The following is a 22,958-nucleotide window of genomic DNA, read 5'->3' on the forward strand; positions in this document are numbered from 1 at the left end:
ACACAGCGAGTGGTTGGAATATCATCTGAAAAAGAAGAATGTGCAGGGTTATGGGGAGATTGGTGTTTGGTAATTGTTCATTATGAGATCCAGGACAGACACCACAGGTCGAATGGCCCCCTCCTTGCTGTAATCATTCTGTGATTCTGAAAACACCCTACAATTTTTCAGACACAAATTTTTTAACTTCCATGTGAACATCAAAAGAGTCAAAAGGGAACTAGATTTAGTTTAGCATTTTAAGGATATGAACTCCAGGACTAGAAAAATGGGCTGAAAAATGGCAAATGGAATTTAACGCACACAAATTTGAGGTATTGCACTTTGGAAGGACAAACCAAAGTAGAACGTACAGGGTAAATGGTAGGACACTGAAGAATGCAGTTGAGCAGAGGGATCTGGGAATACAGGTACAGAATTCCCTAAAAGTGACGTCACAGGTGGATAGGATCGTAAAGAATGCTTTTGGTACATTGGCCTTTATAAATTGGAGTATCGAGTATAAAAGTTGGAGTGTTATGGTAAGGTTGTATAAGGATTTGGTGAGGCCGAATTTAGAGTATTGTGTACAGTTTTGGTCACCTAGTTACAGGAACGATGTAAATAAGGTTGAAAGAGTGCAGAGAAGGTTCACAAGGATGTTGCCGGGACTTGAGAAGCTGAGTTACAGAGAGAGATTGAATAGGTTAGGACTTTATTCCCTGGAGCGTAAAAGAATGAGGGGAGTTTTGGTAGAGGTGTCTTAAGATTTTGATGGGTATGGATAGAGTGAATGCAAGCAGGCTTTTTCCACTGAGGCTAGAGGAGAAAAAAACCAGAGGGCATGGGTTAAGGGTGAAAGGAGAAAAGTTTAAAGGGAATATTGGGGGGGTCTTCTTCACGCAGAGAGTGGTGGGAGTGTGGAATGGGCTGCCGGATAAAGTGGTAAACTTTAACATTTAAAAAAAACTTGGATGGGTTCATGGATGAGAGGGGTGTGGAGGGATATGGTCCAAGTGCAGGTCAGTGGGACGAGGCAAAAAATGGTATGGCGCAGACAAGAAGGGCCAAAAGGCCTGTTTCTGAGCTGTAATTTTCTATGGTTCTATGGACTGGAGACTCCTTGGATAGCACTGCCATGTTCCTATCCTGAAATGCAGCTTGAATACAGAGAGACCATTGCAAAGTGATAATATTTAATCTAATGTATTATTGTCACAAGTAGGCTTATACATCAACACTGCAATGACGTTACTGTGAAAATTCCCCAATTGCTAGACTCTGGTGCCTTTTCAAGTATACTGAGAAAGAATTTAGCACAACCACCTAATCAGCATGTCTTTTGGACTGTGGGAGAAAACCAGAGCACTTCACGAAAATGGAGAGAACGTGCAGACTCCGCACAGACAGCAACCTAAGCAGGAATCAAACCCGGGTCCCTGGCTCTATGAGGCAGCAGTACTAACCACTGTGCCACAGGGCTGCCCCCTGTCACTCGACTGGTGATCCGAAGGCCCAAGTTAATATTCTGTGGCCAAAGTTCAAATCCCATCAAATCAGTTGGTGGAATTAAAATTCAGTTAATAAAATGCGATCACTGTCACTAGAGAGGTAATGCTCGATAGACTAGCGGGACTGATGGTGGACAAGTCCCCAAAACCGGATAGAATGCATCCCAGGGTTCTGAAGGAAATGGCAGAGGTGATAATGGATGCCTTAGTGATTATTTCCCAAACCTCGCTGGATTCCGGGGAAGTGCTGGAAGATTGGAAAACGGCTAATGTTACGCCGCTGTTTAAAAAGGGTAGCAGGCAAAAGGCAGGGAATTACTATTACTTACGTGGCGAAAAACTGCAGCAGGCGACGGTGCAGAGGGACCTCGGGGTCCTTGTGCATGAGTCGCAAAAACCCAGCTTGCAGGTGCAGCAGGTGGTCAGGAAGGCGAATGGGATGCTGGCCTTCATAGCGAGGGGGATTGAATATAAAAGTAGGGAGGTCTTGCTGCGGCTGTATAGGACATTGGTGAGGCCGCAGCTGGAGTACTGTGTGCAGTTTTGGTCGCCGTACTTACGCAAGGATATTTTGGCCTTGGAGGGAGTGCAGAGGAGGTTTACTAGGCTGATACCGGAGCTGAGGGGGTTGAGCTATGAGGAGAGGCTGAATAAACTAGGCTTGTACTCGTTAGAGTTTAGAAGAATGAGGGGAGATCTCTACTCTTCCTGCTGCCTGGGTAAAGCAGCCAGCATAATGAAGGACCCTACGCACCCCGGGCATTCTCTCTTTCATCATCTTCCATCGGGAAAAAGGTACAAAAGTCTGAGGTCACGTACCTAACGACTCAAGAATAGCGTCTTCCCTGCTGCCGTCAGATTTTTGGTTGGACTTACCTTGCATTAAGTTGATCTTTCTCTACACCCTAGCTATGACTGTAACACTATATTTTGCACTCTCTCATTTCCTTCTCTATGAACATAAGAACATAAGAAATAGGAGCAGGAGTAGGCCATCCAGCCCTTCGAGCCTGCCCCGCCATTCAATAAGATCATGGCTGATCTGTCGCTGCTCAGTTCCACTTTCCCGCCCTCTCCCCATAACCCTTAATCCCCTCTCCTATCAAAAACCCATCAACCCGCGTCTTAAAAATATTTAGCGAGGCAGCCTCCACCACTTCAACGGGCAGAGAATTCCAGAGATTCACCACCCTTTGAGTGAAGAAGTTCCTCCTCAACTCCGTTCTAAACCGCCCCCCTTTTATCTTGAGGCTGTGCCCCCTAGTCCTACTGTCTTTTTTGAGCGGGAAGAGTCTCTCCACCTCTATCCTATCCATCCCATTCATCATCTTATACGTCTCAATGAGATCTCCTCTCATTCTTCTAAACTCTAACGAGTACAAGCCCAGTTTATTCAGCCTCTCCTCATAGCTCAACCCCCTCAACTCCGGTATCAGCCTAGTAAACCTCCTCTGCACTCCCTCCAAGGGCAAAATATCTTTGCGCAGGTGTGTCTGTATAGTGTGCAAGAAATTAATGATCTGGATGAGGGTATAGTGGGGTGGATTAGTAAATTTGCTGATGACACCAAAGTCGGAGGTGTGGTAGATTGTGAGGAAGGGTGTCATAGTTTGCAGGGAGACTTAGACAGGTTGCAGAGCTGGGCCGAGAGGTGGCAGATGGAGTTTAATGCGGAGAAGTGTGAGGTAATTCACTTTGGTGGGAATAACAGATGTGTCGAGTATAGGGCTAACGGGAGGACTCTGAATAGTGTGGATGAACAGAGGGATCTAGGTGTATGTGTACATAGATCCCTGAAAGTTGGGAGTCAAGTAGATAAGGTTGTTAAGAAGGCATACGGTGTCTTGGCGTTTATTGGTAGGGGGATTGAATTTAGGAGTCGCAGCGTCATGTTGCAACTGTACACAACTCTGGTGCGGCCGCACTTGGGAGTATTGTGTGCAGTTCTGGTCCCCACATTATAGGAAGGATGTGGAGGCATTGGAGAGGGTGCAGAGGAGGTTTACCAGGATGTTGCCTGGTATGGAGGGGAGGTCCTATGAAGAGAGACTGAGGGATTTGGGGTCGTTTTCGTTAGAAAGAAGGCGGCTAATAGGGGATCTTATTGAAACATATAAGATGATTAGAGGTTTAGATAGGGTGGATAGTGATAGCCTTTTTCCTTGGATGGAGAAAGCTAGCACGAGGGGGCATGGCTTTAAATTAAGGGGGGGTAGTTATAGGACGGATGTCAGGGGTAGGTTCTTTACCCAGAGGGTGGTGAGGGATTGGAATGCCCTGCCTGCTGCAGTTGTAAATGCACCTAGTTTGGGGGCGTTTAAGAGATCCGTGGATAGGTTTATGGATGAAAAGGGATTGGTTTAGGTTAGAGGGTCATTGTTTTTTAACTGGTCGGCTCAACATCGTGGGCCGAAGGGCCTGTTCTGCGCTGTAATGTTCTATGTTCCATGAAACAACACTTTTTGCTGTATGCTAATATATATGGCAATAATAAATCAAATCAGATATATTCACTGGAGTTTAGAGGAGTGAGGGGGGATCTCATAGAAACTTGTAAAACTCTAACAGGGCTAGACAAACTAAATTCTGAAAGAATGCTTCCAATGATGGGGGAGTCCAAAACGGGGGATCATAGTTTGAGAGTAAGCGACAAATATGTTACAACTGAGGTAAGAAGAAATTTCTTCACCCAGAGGGTGGTGAATGTGTGGAATTCACTCCCAGAAAATAGTTGAGACCAAAATGTTGTGTGATTTCAAGAAGATGTTAGATATAGCTCTTGGGGCTAAAGGAATCAAGGGATATGGGGGGGAGGGGGAATCAGGATATTGAATTTGATGATCAGCCATGATCAAAATGAATGGCGGAGCAGGCTCGAAGGGCCGAATGGCCTCCTGCTTCTTGTTTTCATGTTGCAATGCTTCTATTATTGCTCACTAGAAAATCACAATTTTTGCGGGATGTGGCATTTATTCCCTTTCTGTATTGGTAAAACTTGGCATAATGTTGCTCTTTTAAGTTATGTAATTTCTATTCACTATCTTGCCTCATGTTTTCATGTTATTGCTGCCTCTCCTGAAGGCCCATCTCTGAATGGACAATAGAGAAGGAAGCTTGCACCTTGCAATCACACAAACATAGAATCATTTCCCAAGTGATCGTCTTAGTGGCAATTGCTTTGTACTGTGGGGTGGTCTAACTCGTTTCGAGAATGTAGAAGGTTCAGCTTTTAGTTATAGCAATCTGCAATACTGTACGTCAACCAGTTTGACACACTCAAGCTAGAATGTGTTTTCATCAAGTAGTAATGCTAAAATATATTCCTGCTCTAGTTGACCTCCAGTAATTTCTTGCTTTGTGTGTGTTCAGAAGAATCACCACCAATTGATGTGAAATCGGCTGGTTAAAAAGAAAAAGGAGGCTTATGTCCGGATAAGACTTGAGGGCTCAGATAGTGCACTAGAGAGCTTTAGATTGGCTAGGAGGGAGTTAAAGAGAGAGTTAAGAAGGGCTAAAAGAGGACATGAGAAGACTTTGGCTGATAGGATTAAGGAGAATCCTAAGGCGTTCTATAGATATGTTAAGAACAAAAGGTTGGTTAGGGCAAGATTAGGGCCAGTTAGAGACAGCAGTGGGAATTTATGTGTGGAACCGGAAGAGATTGGAGAGGCATTGAACCAATATTTCTCTTCGGTGTTCACGCAGGGGGACATAAATGTAGCTGTGGAGAACACTGGGTTACAGGGTTGTAAACTAGACAGTATTGCAGTTGACAAGGAGGATGTGCTAGTTATTCTTGAGGGTTTGAAAATAGATAAGTCCCCTGGGCCGGACGGGATTTACCCTAGGATTCTCTGGGAGGCAAGGGAGGAGATTGCAGAGCCTCTGGCTCTGATCTTCAGGTCGTCGTTGGTCACCGGTATAGTGCCAGAAGATTGGAGGATAGCGAATGTTGTCCCATTGTTTAAGAAGGGGAACAGAGACTTCCCTGGGAATTATAGACCAGTGAGTCTTACTTCTGTTGTGGGCAAGGTTTTAGAAAAAATTATTAGGGATAGGATTTATAGTTATTTGGAGAGTAATGAAATGATTAGAGATAGTCAGCATGGTTTTGTGGAGGGTAGGTCGTGCCTTTCTAACCTTATTGAGTTTTTTGAGAAAGTGACCAGAGAGATGGATGGGAGTAAGGCAGTTGACGTGGTGTATTTGGACTTTAGTAAGGCGTTTGATAAGGTTCACCATGGAAGCCTTCTGCAGAAATTGCAGATGTATGGGATTGAGGGTGATTTAGGAAATTGGATTAGGAATTGGCTAGCAGATAGGAGACAGAGGGTGGTGGTTGATGGTAAGTATTCGACATGGAGTTCAGTTACAAGTGGTGTGCCTCAGGGATCTGTTTTGGGGCCACTGCTGTTTGTAATCTTTATAAATGATCTGGATGAGGGTATAGCTGGGTGGATTAGTAAATTTGCTGATGACACCAAAGTCGGAGGTGTGGTAGATAGTGAGGAAGGGTGTCATAGTTTACAGGGAGACTTGGTCAAGTTGCAGAGCTGGGCCGAGAGGTGGCGGATGGAGCTTAATGCGGAAAAGTGTGAGGTAATTCACTTTGGCAGGAATAATGGATGTGTAGAGTATAGGGCTAACGGTAGGACTCTGAATAGTGTGGATGAACAGAGGGATCTAGGTGTATTTGTACATAGATCCCTGAAAGTTGGGAATCAAGTAGATAGGGTTGTTAGGAAGGCATACGGTGTCTTAGCGTTTATTGGTAGGGGGATTGAATTTAAGAGCCGCAGCGTCATGTTGCAACTGTACAAAACTCTGGTGCGTCCGCACTTGGAGTATTGTGTGCAGTTCTGGTCCCCACATTATAGGAAGGATGTGGAGGCATTGGAGAGGATGCAGAGGAGGTTTACCAGGATGTTGCCTGGTATGGAGGGGAGGTCCTATGAGGAGAGACTGAGGGATTTGAGGTTGTTTTCATTAGAAAGAAGGCGGCTAAGAGGGGATCTTATTGAAACATATAAGATGATCAGAGGTTTGGATAGGGTGGACAGTGATAGCCTTTTTCCTTGGATGGAGAAAGTTAGCACGAGGGGGCATAGCTTTAAATTAAGGGGTGGTCATTATAGGACGGATGTCAGGGGTAGGTTCTTTACCCAGAGGGTGGTGAGGGATTGGAATGCCCTGCCTGCTGCAGTTGTGGATGCGCCTAGTTTGGGGGCGTTTAAGAGATCCGTGGATAGGTTTATGGATGGAAAGGGTTTGGTTTAGGTTAGAGGGTCATTGTTTTTTAACTGGTCGGCGCAACATCGTGGGCCGAAGGGCCTGTTCTGCGCTGTAATGTTCTATGTTCTAAATGTATAAAAATATGTCGGTGCCTCTTCCCCACTTTATCTGTTGGTGATTAAAATAGTTGAGCCCCAAAATGATGGGTTGGCAATGCAGCCTGTCTTTCAGATGTAATGAGTACACTGCACGTCATAGAGTCAGGGGTTGTCAGCGCGCGCACACATATACACACACACACACACACACACACACACACACACAACTTGTCCATACCATCCAGTTTTTACGACTAAGCCATTTTCGCTTTTTAAAAGATGAAATTGTACCCGCCTCTGTTACAGCCTCTAGCAGCTCATTCCAGACACTCCCCACCGTCTGAGTGAAAAAAACTGCCCCTCTGGACTCTTTTGTATCTCCTCCTCTCACCTTAAACCTATGCCCTCTAGTTTTAGACATCCCTACCTTTGGGAAAAAATGTTGACTATCTACGTTATCTATGCCCCTCATTGTTCCTTGGGAGCACATCAGAGAGGGAGCGACTGGTGAGAGGAGAGCTCATGAGTAAGTTACTGTGTTTCTTTTAAGCTAACACCTCTAGCTTTTTTTTTTAAGTTTAAACCGGATACAGGAAGTAGTCACAGGGAGGCCTGGGTAGTAGTTTTTTTTCCTCTGGATCCCCATATATTGGAAAGGTGAAGAAACCCGATACTCTACACATGTAGAGTATCCCATCCTACCCCCTCCTCTAACCTAAACAAAAAGGAGAGTGACTTGGAGTGAGAGCAGGTAAGTTTAAGTTTATTTTTGTTTCTTGGTAAGGGAAGTAATAGGGATGGCAGTGCAGGCAGTGCGATGTTCCTCCTGTGGGATGTTTGAGGTGAGGGACACTGGTAGCGTCCCAGCTGATTACACCTGCAGGAGGTGCATCCACTTGCAGCTCCTTGAGGACCGTGTTAGGGACCTGGAGCTGGAACTGGAGGAACTAAGAATCATTCGGGAAGCAGAGGCAGTTATTGACAAAAGCTACAGGGAGATAGTTACTCCTAAAAGTGATGAATGGGTGACTGCTAGAAGGGGTAAAAAACAGTCAGAGCAGCGATCCCCTGAGGCTGTTCCTCCCCAAAATAAGTACTCTGTTTTGGATGCTGTTGGGGAGGAAGACTCAACCGGGGTAAGCCATGGACTACAGGTCTCAGGGGTAGAGCCTGTCCTTGATGTTCAGGTGGGAAGGGGGAAGAAAAGAACAGGATTAGTGATTGGGGATTCCATAGTTAAGGGGATAGATAGGAGAGTCTTTGGGAACGAGCAAGACTCGCGGTTGATATGTGGCCTCCCAGGTGCCAGGGTCCGTGATATCTCTGATCGCGTGTTCGAGATCCTTAAGGGGGAGGGGAACCAGCCCCAAGTTGTGGTTCCCGTAGGCACCCATGACATAGGTAGGAAAAGGGACGGGGATATAAAACAGAAATTCAGAGAGCTAGGGTGGAAGCTCAGGGCTAAAACAAGCAGAGTGGTTATCTCTGGTTTGTTACCTGTGCCGTGGGATAGCACGGAGAAGAATAGAGAGAGAGAACATTTGAACTCGTGGCTAAAGGGATGGAGCAGGAGGGAAGGGTTCAGATACTTGGACAATTGGGTCTCATTCTGGGGTAGGTGGGACCTCTACAAGAGGGATGGTCTGCACCTGAACCAGAGGGGTACTAATATCTTGGGGGGAAAATTTGCCAATGCTGTTCAGGGGGGTTTAAACTGATTCTGAGGGGGGGATGGTAACCTGAACTGTAGCTCCAATGTACAGGAGGATGAGAATAGGGAGGTCATGGATAATGTTTCTAGGTCACAGCAGTGTATTGGCAGGCGGGAGGGTGGTTTGAAGTGCGTATACTTTAATGCAAGGAGCATACGCAATAAGGTGGATGAACTTGCATCCTGGATTGGTGCCTGGGACTTCGATGTTGTGGCCATTACAGAGACATGGAGAGAGGGCAGGGACAGGAATGGTTGTTGCAGGTTCCGGGGTTCAGATGTTTCAGTCAGAGCAGAGAAGGTGATAGAAGAGGGGGAGGCGTGGCATTGTTAGTCAAGGACAGTATTAGGGTGGCAGAAAGGACTTTTGATGTGGACCTGTCTATTGAGGTAGTATGGGCTGAGATTAGAAACAGGAAAGGAGAGATCACACTGTTGGGAGTTTTTTATAGGCCTCCAAAAAGTTCCAGAGATGTAGAGGAAAGGATAGCAAAGGTGATCCTGGATAGGCGCGAAAGTAACAGGGTAGTTGCTAAGGGGGACTTTAACGTTACAAATATCGATTGGAAAGGCTATAGTTCAAGCACGTTAGAGGGGTCAGTTTTTGTCCAATGTGTGCAGGAAGGTTTCATGACACAGTATGTAGATAGGCCAACAAGAGGTGCGGCTACATTGGATTTGGTACTGGGTAATGAACCAGATCAGGTGTTAGACTTGAAGGTAGGTCAGCACTTTGGTGATAGTGACCACAATTCGGTTACGTTTACCTTAGTGATGGAAAGGGATAGGCATATACCGAAGGGCAGAAGTTATAGCTGGGGGAAAGGTAATTATGAGGCTATTAGGTGAGATTTAGGATACATAGGGTGGAGTAGGAAATTGCAGGGGCTGGGAACATCTGAAATGTGGAGCTTATTCAAGGAGCAGCTACTGCGAGTCATTGATAAATATGTACCTGTTAGGCAGGGAGGAAGTGGTCGAGCGAGGGAACCGTAGTGTACTAAGGAAGTTGAATATCTGGTAAAGAGGAAGAAGGAGGCTTATGTAAAGATGAGACGTGAAGGCTTAGTTAGGGCACTGGAGAGTTATAAATTAGCCAGGAAGGAGCTAAAGAGAGAGTTAAGAATAGCTAGAAGAGGACGTGAGAAGACTTTGTTGGATAGGATCAAGGAAAATCCTAAAGCTTTCTATAGGTATGTCAAGAATAAAAGATTGGTTAGGGCCAGTCAGAGACAGCAGTGGGAAGTTGTGCGTGGAGCCTGAAGAGATAGGAGAGGCACTGAATGAGTATTTTTCGACAGTATTCACACAGGAAAAAGTCAGTGTAGTCGAGGAGAATACTGCGATACCAGGTGGTAGACTAGACGGGATTGAGGTACATAAGGAGGAGGTGTTGGCAATTCTTGAGAGTGTGAAAATAGATAAGTCCCCTGGGCCGGATGGGATTTACCCTCGGATTCTCTGGGAGGCTAGGGAGGAGATTGCAGAGTCTTTGGCTTTGATCTTCATGTTGTCATTGGCTACAGGTATAGTGCCGGAAGACTGGAGGATAGCAAATGTTGTCCCCTTGTTTAAGAAGGGGAGTAGAGACCATCCTGGGAATTATAGACCAGTGAGCCTTACTTCTGTTGTGGGCAAAGTTTTGGAAAGAATTATAAGGGATAGGATTTATAATCATCTAGAGGGAAATAAATTGATTAGGGATGGTCAACACGGTTTTGTGAGGGGTAGGTTGTGCCTCACAAACCTTATCGAGTTTTTTGAAAAGGTGACAAAAGAGGTGGATAAGGGTAAGGCAGTTGACGTGGTGTATATGGATTTTAGCAAAGCATTTGATAAGGTTCCCCATGTTAGGCTATTGCAGAAAATGCAGATGCATGGGATTGAGGGTGATTTAGCAGTTTGGATCAGGAATTGGCTAGCTGATAGAAGACAGAGGGTGGTAGTTGATGGGAAAAATTCAACCTGGAGTTCAGTTACAAGTGGTGTACCTCAAGGATCTGTTTTGGGGCCACTGCTGTTTGTCGTTTTTATAAATGACCTGGATGAGGGTGTAGAAGGATGGATTAGTAAACTTGCTGACGACACCAAAGTCGGAGGAGTTGTAGACAGTGAGGATGGATGTTACAGTTTGCAGAGGGACATAGACAAGCTGCAGAGCTGGGCCGAAAGGTGGCAGATGGAGTTTAATACAGAAAAGTGTGAGGTGATTCACTTTGGTAAGAGTAACAGGAGTACAGAATTTTGGGCTAATGGAAGGACTCTTAGTAATGTTGACGAGCAGAGAGATCTCGGGGTACATGTGCGTAGCTCCCTGAAAGTTGGCACCCAGGTTGATAAGATTGTTAAGAAGGCGTACGGTGTGTTAGCTTTTATTGGTAGAGGGATTGAATTTCGGAGCCGTGTGGTCATGTTACAACTGTACAAAACTCTGGTGCGGCCGCACTTGGAGTATTGCGTACAGTTCTGGTCGCCGCATTATAAGAAAGATGTGGAGGCATTGGAAAGGGTGCAGAGGAGGTTTACCAGGATGTTGCCTGGTATGGTGGGAAGGTCTTATGAGGAAAGGCTGAGGGACTTGAGGTTGTTTTCATTGGAGAGAAGAAGGTTACGAGGTGACCTGATTGAGGCATACAAGATGATCAAAGGATTGGATAGGGTGGACAGTGAGAGGCTTTTTCCTCGGATGGTGATGGCTAACACGAGGGGACATAGCTTTAAATTAAGGGGTGGTAATTATAGGACGGATGTCAGAGGTAGGTTCTTTACTCAGAGGGTAGTAAGGGCGTGGAATGCCCTGCCTGCAGCAGTTGTGGACTTGCCAACTTTAAGGGCATTCAAATGGTCAGTGGATAGGCATATGGATAACATTGGAATAGTTTAGGTTAGAGGGTCATTAGATTGGTTCCACTGGTCGGCGCAACATCGAGGGCCGAAGGGCCTGTACGGCACTATAATGTTCTATGTTCTCTTATTTTATAAACCCCTACAAGGTCACCCCTAAATCCCCTAAGGTCAAGGGGAACAAAGTCCCAGTCTATCCAGCCTCTCCTTATAACTCAAGCCATCAAGTCCCAGTAGTATCCTAGTAAATTTTTTCTGCACTCTTTCTAGTTTAATAATATCCTTCCTATAATAGGATGACCTGAGCTGCACACAGTATTCCAAGCGTTGCCTTACCAATGTTGTACAACATCAACAAGACATCCCAACTCCTGTATTTAGTGTTCTGACCAATGAAACCAAGCATGCTGAATGCCTTCTTCATCACCCTGTCCATCTGTGACTCCACTTTCAAGGAGCTGTGAACCTGTATCCCAAAATCTCTTTGTTCTATAACCTTCCCCAAAGCCCTACCATTAAATGAGTAAGTCCTGCCCTGGTTCGATCCACCAAAGTTAATCACCTCACATTTATCTAACTTAATGTCCATCTGCCATTCATTGGCTCACTGGCCGAATTGATCAAGATCCTGTTGCAATCCTAGATAACTTTATTCACTGTCCATTATGCCGCAAATCTTTGTGTCATCTGCAAACTTACTAATCAAGCTTCCTACATTCTTGTCCAAATCATTAATATAAATGATGAATAACAGTGGACCGAGCATCGAGCCCTGAGGCACACCACTGGTCATAGGTCTCCAGTTTGAAAAACAACCCTCTACAACCACTCTCAGTCTTCTGTCATCAAGCCAATTTAGTACCCAATTGGGTACCTCGCACTGGATCCTGTGAGATTTAACCTTGTGCAACAATCTACCATATGGTACCTTGTCAAAAGCCTTGCTAAAGCCTATGTAGACAGCATCAATTGCACTGCCCTCATCTGCCTTCTTGGTTACCCTTTCAAAAAGCTCAGTCAAATTTATGAGACATGATTTTCCACTCACAAATTCATGCTGACTGTTCCTAATTAGCCCATGCCTCTCTAAATGCCTGTAGATCCTGCTTCTCAAAATACTTTCCAACAACTTACCCACTACAGATATGAGGCTCACGCGCCTTTAGTTCCCAGGCTTTTCCCTGCACCCTTTTTAAACGAAGGCACAACATTTGCCACTCTCTACTCTTCAGGCATCTCACCTGTGACTATCAATGATTGAAATATCTCTGCTAGGGGACCCGCAGTTTCCTCCCTAGACCCCCACAGTGTCCTGGGATACACTTCATTAGGTCCTGGGTATTTATCTACCTTGACATGCTTTAAGACTTCCAGCACCACCACCTCTATAATATGTACAGTCCTCAAGACATCACTGTTTATTTCCCCAAGTTCCCTAACATCCATGCCTTTCTCAACAGTAAATACTGATGAGAAATATTCATTTAGGATCTCACCCATCTCTTGTGGTTCTGCACATAGATGACCTTGTTGATCCTTGTTGGATCTTGCAGTCCAGCGACGGATTGAAAAGATTGAGTATGTGGACATTAAGAAAGTGGATGTGTTGGAACTTTTGAATAGCATCAAGATAGATAAGTCACCGGGACCGGATGGGATCTACCCCAGGTTACTGTGGGAGGCGAGGAAAGAGATTGCAGAGCCTCTGGCAATGATCTTTGTGTCGTCAATGGAGACAGGAGAGGTTCCGGAGGGTTGGAGGATTGTGGATGTGGTTCCTATATTCAAGAAAGGGAATAGGGATAGCCCAGGAAATTACCGACTGGTGAGTCTAACCTCAGTGGTTGGTAAGCTGATGGAGAAGATCCTGAGGGACAGGATTTATGAACATTTAGAGAAGTATAGTATGATCAAAAGTAGTGCCTTAAGAGCCTGGTTGAGTTCTTTGAAAATGTGACTAAACATATTGACAAAGGAAGGGCAGTAGATTATATGGACAGTTTATATGGACTTCAACAAGGCGTTCGATAAGGTCCCCCATGCAAGACTTCTTGAGAAAGTGAGAGGGCATGGGATCCAAGGGGCTTTTTCCTTGTGGATCCAGAACTGGCTTGTCCGCAGAAGGCAGAGAGTGGTTATAGATGGGTCTTTTTCTGCATGAAGGTCGGTCACCAGTGGAGTGCCCCAGGGATCTGTTCTGGGACCCTTGCTGTTTGTAATTTTCATAAATGACCTGTATGAGGAAGTAGAGGGATGGGTTGGTAAGTTTGCCGACAACGCAAAGGTTGGGGGTGTTGTGGATAGTCTGGAGGGATGTCAGAAATTGCAGCGTGACATAGATAGGATGCAAGATTGGGCGGAGAAGTGGCAGATGGACTTCAACACGGATAAATATGTAGTGGTCCATTTTGGCAGGTCAATTGGGATGAAGGAGTATAATATCAAGGGTAAGACTCTTAGCAGTGTAGAGGATCAGAAGGACCTTGGGGTCCGGGTCCACAGGACTCTTACGTCAGCCTCGCAGGTAGAGGATGTGGTCAAGAAGGCGTATGGTGTACTGGCCTTCATCAATCAAGGGATTGAGTTTAGGAGTCAAGAGATAATGCTGCAGCTTTATAAGACCCTAGTCAGACCCCACTTAAAGTATTGTGCTCAGTTCTGGTCACCTCATTACAGGAAGGATGTGGAAGCTATTGAAAGGGTGCAGAGGAGATTTACAAGGATGTTGCCTGGATTGGGTGGCATGCCTTATGAGGATAGGTTGAGGGAGCTAGGTCTTTCCTCCTTGGAGAGACAAAGGATGAGAGGTGACCTGATAGGGGTGTATAACATGTTGAGAGGCATAGATTGGGTGGATTCTCAGAGGCTTTTACCCAGGGTTGTTATGAGAGGACACAGGTTTAAGGTGCTGGGGAGCAGGTACAGATGAGTTGTCAGGAGTAAGTTTTTCACTCGGAGGGTGGTGAGTGAGTGGAATCGGCTGCCATCAGTGATGATGGAGGCAAATTCGGTAGTGTCTTGTAAGAAACTTCTGGATGAATACATGTGACTTAATAGGATTGAGTGTTATAAGTAAACCTAGTAGGTAGAGATACGATCGGCGCAACTTGTGGCCGAAGGGCCAGTTTGTGCTGTAGTTTTTCTATGTGTGTTCTAAAAGGCCCCACTCTCTCAACTGAAATGTTACCTGCAATGCAATCTGTTTAGTTGCTTAAGAAATCACACTAATAATGAAGTTTACCTGAAATTTCAACTGTTTGATTTGTTTTTTGATTTGATTTATTATTGTCACATATATTAGTATATAGTGAAAAGTGTTGTTTCTTGTGTGCCATACGTAGAGAAGGAAAGGTGAGAGTGCAGAATGTCGTGTTATAGAACGTAGAAAAACTACAGCACAAACAGGCCCTTCAGCCCTCAAGTTGCGCCAATCATATCCCTTCCTTCTAGGCTTACCTATAACCCTCAATCCTATTAAGTTCCAAATAGTCATAGCTAGGGTGTAGAGAAAGATCAACTTAATGTGAGGTAGATCTATTCAAAACTCCGACAGCAGCAGGGAAGATGCTCTTCTTGAGTTGGTTGGTACATGACCTCAGACTTCTGTATCTTTTTCCTGATGGGAGAAGGTGGAAGCTGTTAAATAAATGACTGCTGATTATTTCTGAACCTAAACTGAGTTGTAGGGATTTGTGATTATTATTTACATGATGTTTTATTGTATTATATCTGGATTTACCCACAATCATTAATCACTAATATCATCATTTTGAAATCCAAGTTTTAAATCGCCCTTTACATCAAAATGCAGTAACCTAGCAATTGGAAATTTTCATACTCTTGTGTTTAAACTTTCCCTGCACATTAATGGTTAAGATGAATAATATCTTGTCAGATTAGTGTTAAGCTGTACAAAACCTGTCAGCTGAAAAGCAGACTAAATCTGACCTACTTCCATTACAAACTAATGCTGATGTAATGAGACCGGGTTGCCTATTAATAAAAGGGAGGCTGGGCATCAGAAAAAGCTGGCACTTGAGTGAAAGTTTTCTTCATAATTGCCAGAATATCTGTGTGGATCATTCTGGTTTGACCAGCTGCTATGCATGGTTTAATATATTGACACAATATTTGTTTTCCGTAATAATTGGGACATTTATTGTTGTGTTAAGTTGTCTAATGTGAAAACAAGTTAAGCCAGTGTGTAGTACCTGTAAGTTGAAAGGAAACGTCATGGAACTTTTTGAAATAATGAAAGGTTTTAATGGAGTGAATGGGGAAAGGCTATTTTCTCTCATTGAGGAATAGTGACAAGGTGCTATCAGTAGGAACTTCTTCACTCAAAGGGTGGTGAATCTCTGGAATTCTCTGCCCGTTGAAGTGGTGGAGGCTGCCTCGCTAAATATTTTTAAGAAGCGGGTTGATGAGTTCTTGATAAGAGAGGGGATTAAGGGTTATGGGGAGAGGGTGGGAAAGTGGAACTGAGCCACGACAGATCAGCCATGATCTTATTGAATGGCGGGGCAGGCTCGAAGGGCTAGATGGCCTACTCCTGCTCCTATTTCTTATGTTCTTATGTTCTTAGAATATATGAAAGGAAAGGGGTGAACAGGAATTTCTTCTTGTGATTGGCAGAAGAAATATTGAATCTTTGCGATGGGAACTTTTTCAAGAGCCATTGCATATTTGAAGCAGTGGGAGTACACAATAATAGAGTAGTGCAGTGGGTTTAGCTCACAGAGACTGTACATAATGGATAATACTTATAGGGCAGCAAATGATTGTGGTAAAGTCACTGCGGTTGTAATCATTAGTTTTTTTAAATGCATTAGGATATTGTCTGTTGCACTGTGCATGTCTTGTAGAACAATAGTTTACCTTTATATAGAACTACTAATGTAATAAAACATCTCAAGGTGCTTAAGCAGCATTATGAAGTATGACGCTAAGCCACATAAGGAGATCGCAGATCAGATGACCACAAACCTGGTGGAAGATGTAAGTTTTAAGGAGTGTCTTATAGGAGGAAAGCAAGGTCATGAGGTGGAGATGTGCAAGGAGGATATTCGAGAGCTTAGGCTGAGACAGCAGAAGGCATGGACGTTAATGGTGAAGTGATTGAAATTGGGAATACTGGAGAGACTAGAATTAGAGGAGAGATTGAGGGGCAGGAAGTGATTACAAAGGTGGGGAGGGGTGAGAACATCGAGGCATTTGAAAACATAAGAATTTTAAATTATTGTTTGACTGGGAGCTGATGTAGGCCAATAAGCATCGGGGTGATGGGGAATTAGACCTGGAGTTAAGTCATGAACAGCAATGTTTTTAATAGCCTCAAATCTACAAAGGGGTGAAGGTGGAAATCACCCAGGAATGCATTGTCAAGTCTAAAGGTAATAAGGTGTCGATGAGAGTTTCAGCAGCAGCTGATCTGAGATGTCTGAAGTCAAGTGTTGTTAAAGAAGTAGAAATAGACAGCCTTGGGGATGGCGTGCATATGAGATCAGAAGCTCTCTTGACTCCTCTACTTTGACCCAAATGAGTTGGCAGATTAAAGAGCCACTGAAAAAAGCCCCTTGTTCGCTACTGGAAAGTTCAGCTAATTCTGGATCTCAGTTGGGATTGATGTTGTGCTGCCCTTTGACAATGTTAGCAAGTGTGAGGTTATCCACTTTGGCAGGAATAATAGTAGGAGGGATTACTATTTAAAGGGCGAAAAGTTGCAGCATGCTACGGTGCAGAGGGACCTGGGGGTCCTTGTGCATGAGTCGCAAAAACCCAGTCTGCAGGTGCAGCAGGTGATCGAGAAGGTGAATGGGATGCTGGCCTTTATAGCGAGGGGGATAGAATATAAAAGCAGGGAGGTCTTGCTGCAACTGTACAGGGCACTGGTGAGGCTGCAGCTGGAGTATTGTGTGCAGTTTTCATCGCTGCACTTGTGAAAGGATATTTTGGCCTTGGAGGGAGTGCAGAGGAGGTTCACTGGGCTGATACTGGAGTTGAGGGGGTTAGACTATGAAAAGAGACTAAATATACTGGGTCTGTACTGGTTGGAGTTTAGAAGGATGAGGGGGAATCTTATAGAGACGTATAAGATAATGAAAGGGACGGATAGGGTAGAGGTAGAGAGATTCTTCCCGCTCAGAGAGGACAGCAGGACTAGGGGGCACAGCCTCAAGATAAGGGGGGGGGCAGTTTAAAACAGAGTTGAGGAGGAACTTCTTCACTCAAAGGGTGGTGAATCTCTGAAATTCTCTGCCCGTTGAAGTGGTGGAGGCTGCCTCGCTAAATATATTTAAGACACGGGTAGATGGGTTTTTGACAGGCAAGGGAATTAAGGGTTATGGGGAAAAAGCGGGAAAGTGGAACTGATCCACTTCAGATCAGCCATGATCTTATTGAATGGCGGGGCAGGCTCAAAGGGCTGGATGGCCTACTCCTGCTCCTATTTCTTATGTTCTTATGTTATCATCCACAGACCTGGACTTAGCTTTCACTGGCACAGTGTACACTGACACCCAGCTTCCCTGTACACAACCCCTTAATCCCCACTGCTCTCTGACTGTTTGTCTAATATCCATTTAAACATTGGAAAGACTTAAATCAAAAACTTGGAAGCATTTCATAATCCAACTGCCAATTCCTTCCCTTATCCCTGTTTTCTTATGCTGAACTAGACTATTCATAGTCCTGATATCACATTTGACCTGGAGCTGAACTTCTGCCTCCATTTTCTCTGTTATAAAGAACATTTACTTCCATTTAAGTCATCAGTTACCACCATTCATGCTTTCATTTTTATCTGTGTCAGAGAGTGGGGGTCAATGGGTGCTATTCGGATTGGCGGATGGTGACTAGTGGAGTGCCCCAGGGGCCGGTGCTGGGGCCTCAGCTATTTACCATTTATATAGATGATCTGGAGGAGGGAACCGAGTGTAGGGTGTCGAAATTTGCTGATGACACCAAGATTGGTGGAACGGCAAATTGTGCGGAGGGTGTGGAGAGTCTGCAGAAGGATCTAGATAGGCTGGGCGAATGGGCCAGGAAATGGCAAATGGAATTCAATGTTGGCAAGTGTGAGGTGGTCCACTTTGGTAGGAATAATGGTAGGAAGGATTATTACTTACGTGGAGAAAAACTGCAGCAGGCGACGGTGCAGAGGGACCTCGGGGTCCTTGTGCATGAGTCGCAAAAACCCAGCTTGCAGGTGCAGCAGGTGGTCAGGAAGGCGAATGGGATGCTGGCCTTCATAGCGAGGGGGATTGAATATAAAAGTAGGGAGGTCTTGCTACGGCTGTATAGGGCATTGGTGAGGCCACAGCTGGAGTACTGTGTGCAGTTTTGGTTGCCGTACTTACGCAAGGATATTTTGGCCTTGGAGGGAGTGCAGAGGAGGTTTACTAGGCTGATGCCAGAGTTGAGGGGGTTGAGCTATGAGGAGAGGCTGAATAAATTAGGCTTGTACTCGTTAGAGTTTAGAAGAATGAGGGGAGATCTCATTGAGACGTATAAGATGATGAATGGGATGGATAGGATAGAGGTGGAGAGACTCTTCCCACTCAGAAAGGATAGTAGGACTAGGGGGCACAGCCTCAAGATAAAGGAGGGGGCGGTTTAGAACGGAGTTGAGGAGGAACTTCTTCACTCAAAGGGTGGTGAATCTCTAGAATTCTCTGCCCATTGAAGTGGTGGAGGCTACCTCGCTAAATATTTTTAAGACGCGGGTTGATGGGTTTTTGATAAGAGAGGGGATTAAGGGTTATGGGGAGAGGGCGGGAATGTGGAACTGAGCCACGACAGATCAGCCACGATCTTATTGAATGGCGGGGCAGGCTCGAAGGGCTAGATGGCCTACTCCTGCTCCTATTTCTTATGTTCTTATGTATCTAACTATTCCTCTGCATTCCTAATGAGCAACCTAATCCCAACTGTTCCTGTACATTGCACTTTATCGCTTGCAATTACCCTCATGTTGGCCGATGCAAATTGGGGCACCCAGTTGAGTTTGTTCCCACTTTTTGCAGATGAGACAGGATAGCATGGAAGACCTTGCAAATGTTTCTCTTTCTCATCTCAGTGAATGCAGACACTGTGGGATATGGACATCATTGCTGCACATCCCAAATGCCGTTGAACTAAATGGCTTATTAGGTTATTTCAGAGGGCAGTTACTAATCAACCACATTGCTGTGGACCTGTAGGCCAGACTGGGTAAGAATGGCAGATTTCATTCCCTAAAGGGCATCAGTGAACCATGTGATTTTTTTAATAATAGTTTAATAATGGTTTCATGGTCACTATTACTGAGACTAACTGCAATTCCAGATGTTATAAATTTAAATTAATGGGATTTGAACCCATGTTCCCACAGCATTTGGCTGGATCTCCAGGTTACTAGGTCATTGATATTACCATCTCCCCTGTGATATCCCTGATCCAGATTGGATGAGCCAACACCTTTCAACACCTTTTCCTGGAGCTTTGGATACTATTGGAGTAGAGTTTGAGATTTCATTCTCCAATATCTTCCCGGGGGAGGGGGACTGACAGCTCCTTAAAGGAACACTAAAACACAAATCAAATTACCAAACTTAAAACTTTCCATTAAAATACTATTTTGTCAGGTTATGATGCACTCCAGCCCACAATGGCTTTAAATGCGGACCCAATATAGGCGAGAAGTGTTTGGATAAATACATTTCCTAGCTGTGTTCTGAGCATTCTTGGTGTGAAAGGAAACTTTAAGTATCCAGGCTCAACAAACAAAAATAGTTGTTGAAAATTGAAGCTGTCATGCAAGGTGCAGGATACGTTTAAACATATTGTACATATACTGAATTCTGTCCTTTGGCTATTCTATCTCCTTTTGCAACTTTTTTGGAATTTTTTTGTCTATTAATTTCAATTTTAAAATTACTGTACCTCAGTTAAGAGCTGAAAGGGATAATGGAGAGTTAGTGCTACTCAAAGATGCATAATCCTGAATCCTTAATTCCTTAGACAGAATTAGTGAAGGAGCAAATTCACCGATAATCATAGAGATGCCAGTTGCTGTATGGATTGTAAAGCTGTAAACAGAAATGATTAATTGTGGTCTGAATTTTTTTCCGTGCAAGTGTGCAGAATCCAGGGTTTTGTACGTTTCAATGTAAGCAGCATAGCTATAAAAAGGATAAGTGCTCTGAATTCACAGGAAAATATAAAAGGTGCTACTTGGCTGTTTTGTTACACATTTGCTATCCCATGGTCCAGTTGCTGGGAGGAGTGTACTTGACTCACCTTGTTCACGAGGACCAGTATTTTCCCTTCAGTTGCTGACTCGGTCATTAGTAGCCTCGCGACTGCAGTTGCAACAGCCTCCACCTGAGCAGCACAGTGATTTCAGTTGATGGGAAGACTTCTGAGTTAGAACAACCACAACATGAAGGAAGAGATTATCATGCGCCGCAGGTTTTCCTTGTGTGCTGTGTTACCAAGCGTGCTTTCGTCTCGAGTTGATGGACGAAAACTCACGAGAAATGCATCTTTTGGTGGCTACAATGAAATTCCCCCAATATTGTCAGGTTTGTGGTATCTTTTTTCTAGCTTCAGAACTAGAAGCAGCCTGAATAATAATTGAAAGTAAAAGTATAAAATGGCAGAAAGTACTATTAGATTATAGTTTACAAGACTGTATTTTATTCTTTTCAGATTAAGTGCTGAATAATGTAATACGTATGAAAACTATAATGTGACTCTGTTCCCAGGTTGACTTGATTTTTTCAACATTCCCCTTCTGGGGTTATTTGTTTATTTTAGTCAACATGGAATATGTGCAGCACTTAGAGCGCATAGTTGCCTGAAAATGAGAGAAACATTTCAAGAAACATTTATGAATTGGAATGGGTTTTGCTCCTGTCAGCAGTTACAATGTAACGCCAAGTTAAAATACCATGCCTGATCTATATCTAATGGAGTGCTTTTACATTACAGTTCAAGTTTTGGAAACTGACACCAATTTGACTTCAACAAACTCAGTTTTCCTATTTCCATTTCTGCCCTGCACTCAGACAGTGAACAGGAATAGACCCCAGTTTGCAAAATCCATGGGAAATGGGTCCCGGGTGATGCCAGACCCTGAACAATTTGTTTGTAGTTTTACTGGCAGCTGGTGGTGAGGCAACTACCACTTAATGATAGTTGCAAAAATAACAATGCTTTGCTGGAATCATGTGGCTGGATGATTTGAGGTGAAATGAATTTAAGCAGGCTCTTGCAATTTCTTTTTTAACCAGTAACCTTTAGCACTGAATTTCTTCATAATTAACACACATCGAGGGAAGGTTTTAATTTAACTTAGAATAGCTGAGAAATTTCACAGATGTTCTTGATGGTGGGGGAGTCCAGAACTTGGGGGTCATAGTTTGGGAATAAGGGTAATCCTTTTAGAACTGAGGTGAGGAGAAATTTCTTCACTGAGAGGATGGTGAATGTGTGGAATTCACTACCACAGAATGTAGCTGAGGCCAAAACTTTGTCTGATTCCAAGAAGGGGCTAAAGGGATCAAGGGATATGGGAGGGAAGAGGGGATCAGAATGTTGAATTTGATGATCAGCCATTGTCAAAATGAATGGTGGAACAGGCTCGAAGGGCCGAATGGCCTTCTCCTGCTTCTGTTTTATGTGTTTCTATGTTTACAAGAGTACCAGTATTAACTGTTTTCACTTTTGGAATACTTGATGTATACATTTTAAAGTATATTTTGATTAGGCACAGTCAGAGATGGTATAGTATTTTAAGTCTTTTAATTTGTACATTACTTTTTCTGCACTATTTGAAACCTTTCACTACCATTGACTTTAATAAAATTAACTCTGTAGAATTCTGAAGAGCACATTGCATTGACAAGAAAATGCATCTCAAACTGCTTTGATTATTTGAGTGAAGTGAATGCATTAGAACTCAGGATGTTGATGAAAACCACAGCTGAAGAGAGAGTTGTTGATGCTGCTTTTAAAGGCAAGAAAGGATGATTCACCTGATGGAGGAGCAGTGCTCCGAAAGCTCGTGATTCTAAATAAACCTTTTGGACTTTAACCTGGTGTTGTGAGACTTCTATACACACAGAGTCACTGGACAGTGGTCAAAAGTGGGAGAACTGTAGCTGTTTTTTCTCCCTGGTTTCCTCTCCCCCATGATTGGCTTTGAGAAAGCCTGATCTTATGTGATGAGATCAACAAACTGAGGAAGGTAGATATGATCTATGTCGAGCACTTGGGCCTTGCATTCAGTGGGACATCTGTTGTAGTTCAAAGTACTTTTCCTAATTAATTTTCTGATCAAGTGTTGATTAACACAAAGCTTTGACTACATATAAAAACCTTTATTATTTGCATCTTTGTAAGTATATGTGGAAAAACATTACAAAGCAGCTTATGTTATGAAGTTTACAATAATTAATTTTAATCTTGAATTTGCTCATTGAAAACCTTGAACTGGATGTCAGCTGATGACATTAAAGGTATAGACCACATTGAGAAAACTTGCTGAACTCTGTTTCCACATATAGCATGCGGCATGGTAACACAGTGGTTAGCACTGCT

At 43.9% G+C, this 22,958-nt stretch overlaps 1 protein-coding gene across 8 annotated transcripts in view; it reads left to right on the top strand.

Annotated features, from left to right (window-relative positions):
• Window positions 1-22,958, top strand: part of osbpl8 (oxysterol binding protein-like 8) — a 333,976-nt gene that overhangs the window by 171,072 nt on the left and 139,946 nt on the right. For 3 of the 8 annotated variants that reach the window (XM_080191454.1, XM_080191455.1, XM_080191456.1), the window contains exon 1: window positions 20,460-20,938. The exons of the other annotated variants lie outside the window; for them this stretch is intronic. In XM_080191454.1, coding sequence (XP_080047580.1) covers window positions 20,797-20,938 — 142 coding nt within the window. In that variant the 5' untranslated portion in view covers window positions 20,460-20,796. Of the gene's footprint in view, window positions 1-20,459; window positions 20,939-22,958 lie in introns of those variants that run through there. 8 annotated transcript variants of the gene reach the window in all.

This window comes from Carcharhinus amblyrhynchos, chromosome 6 (assembly GCF_965287045.1).
Source record: "Carcharhinus amblyrhynchos chromosome 6, sCarAmb.v2.hapA, whole genome shotgun sequence".
Lineage (NCBI taxonomy): Eukaryota > Metazoa > Chordata > Chondrichthyes > Carcharhiniformes > Carcharhinidae > Carcharhinus > Carcharhinus amblyrhynchos.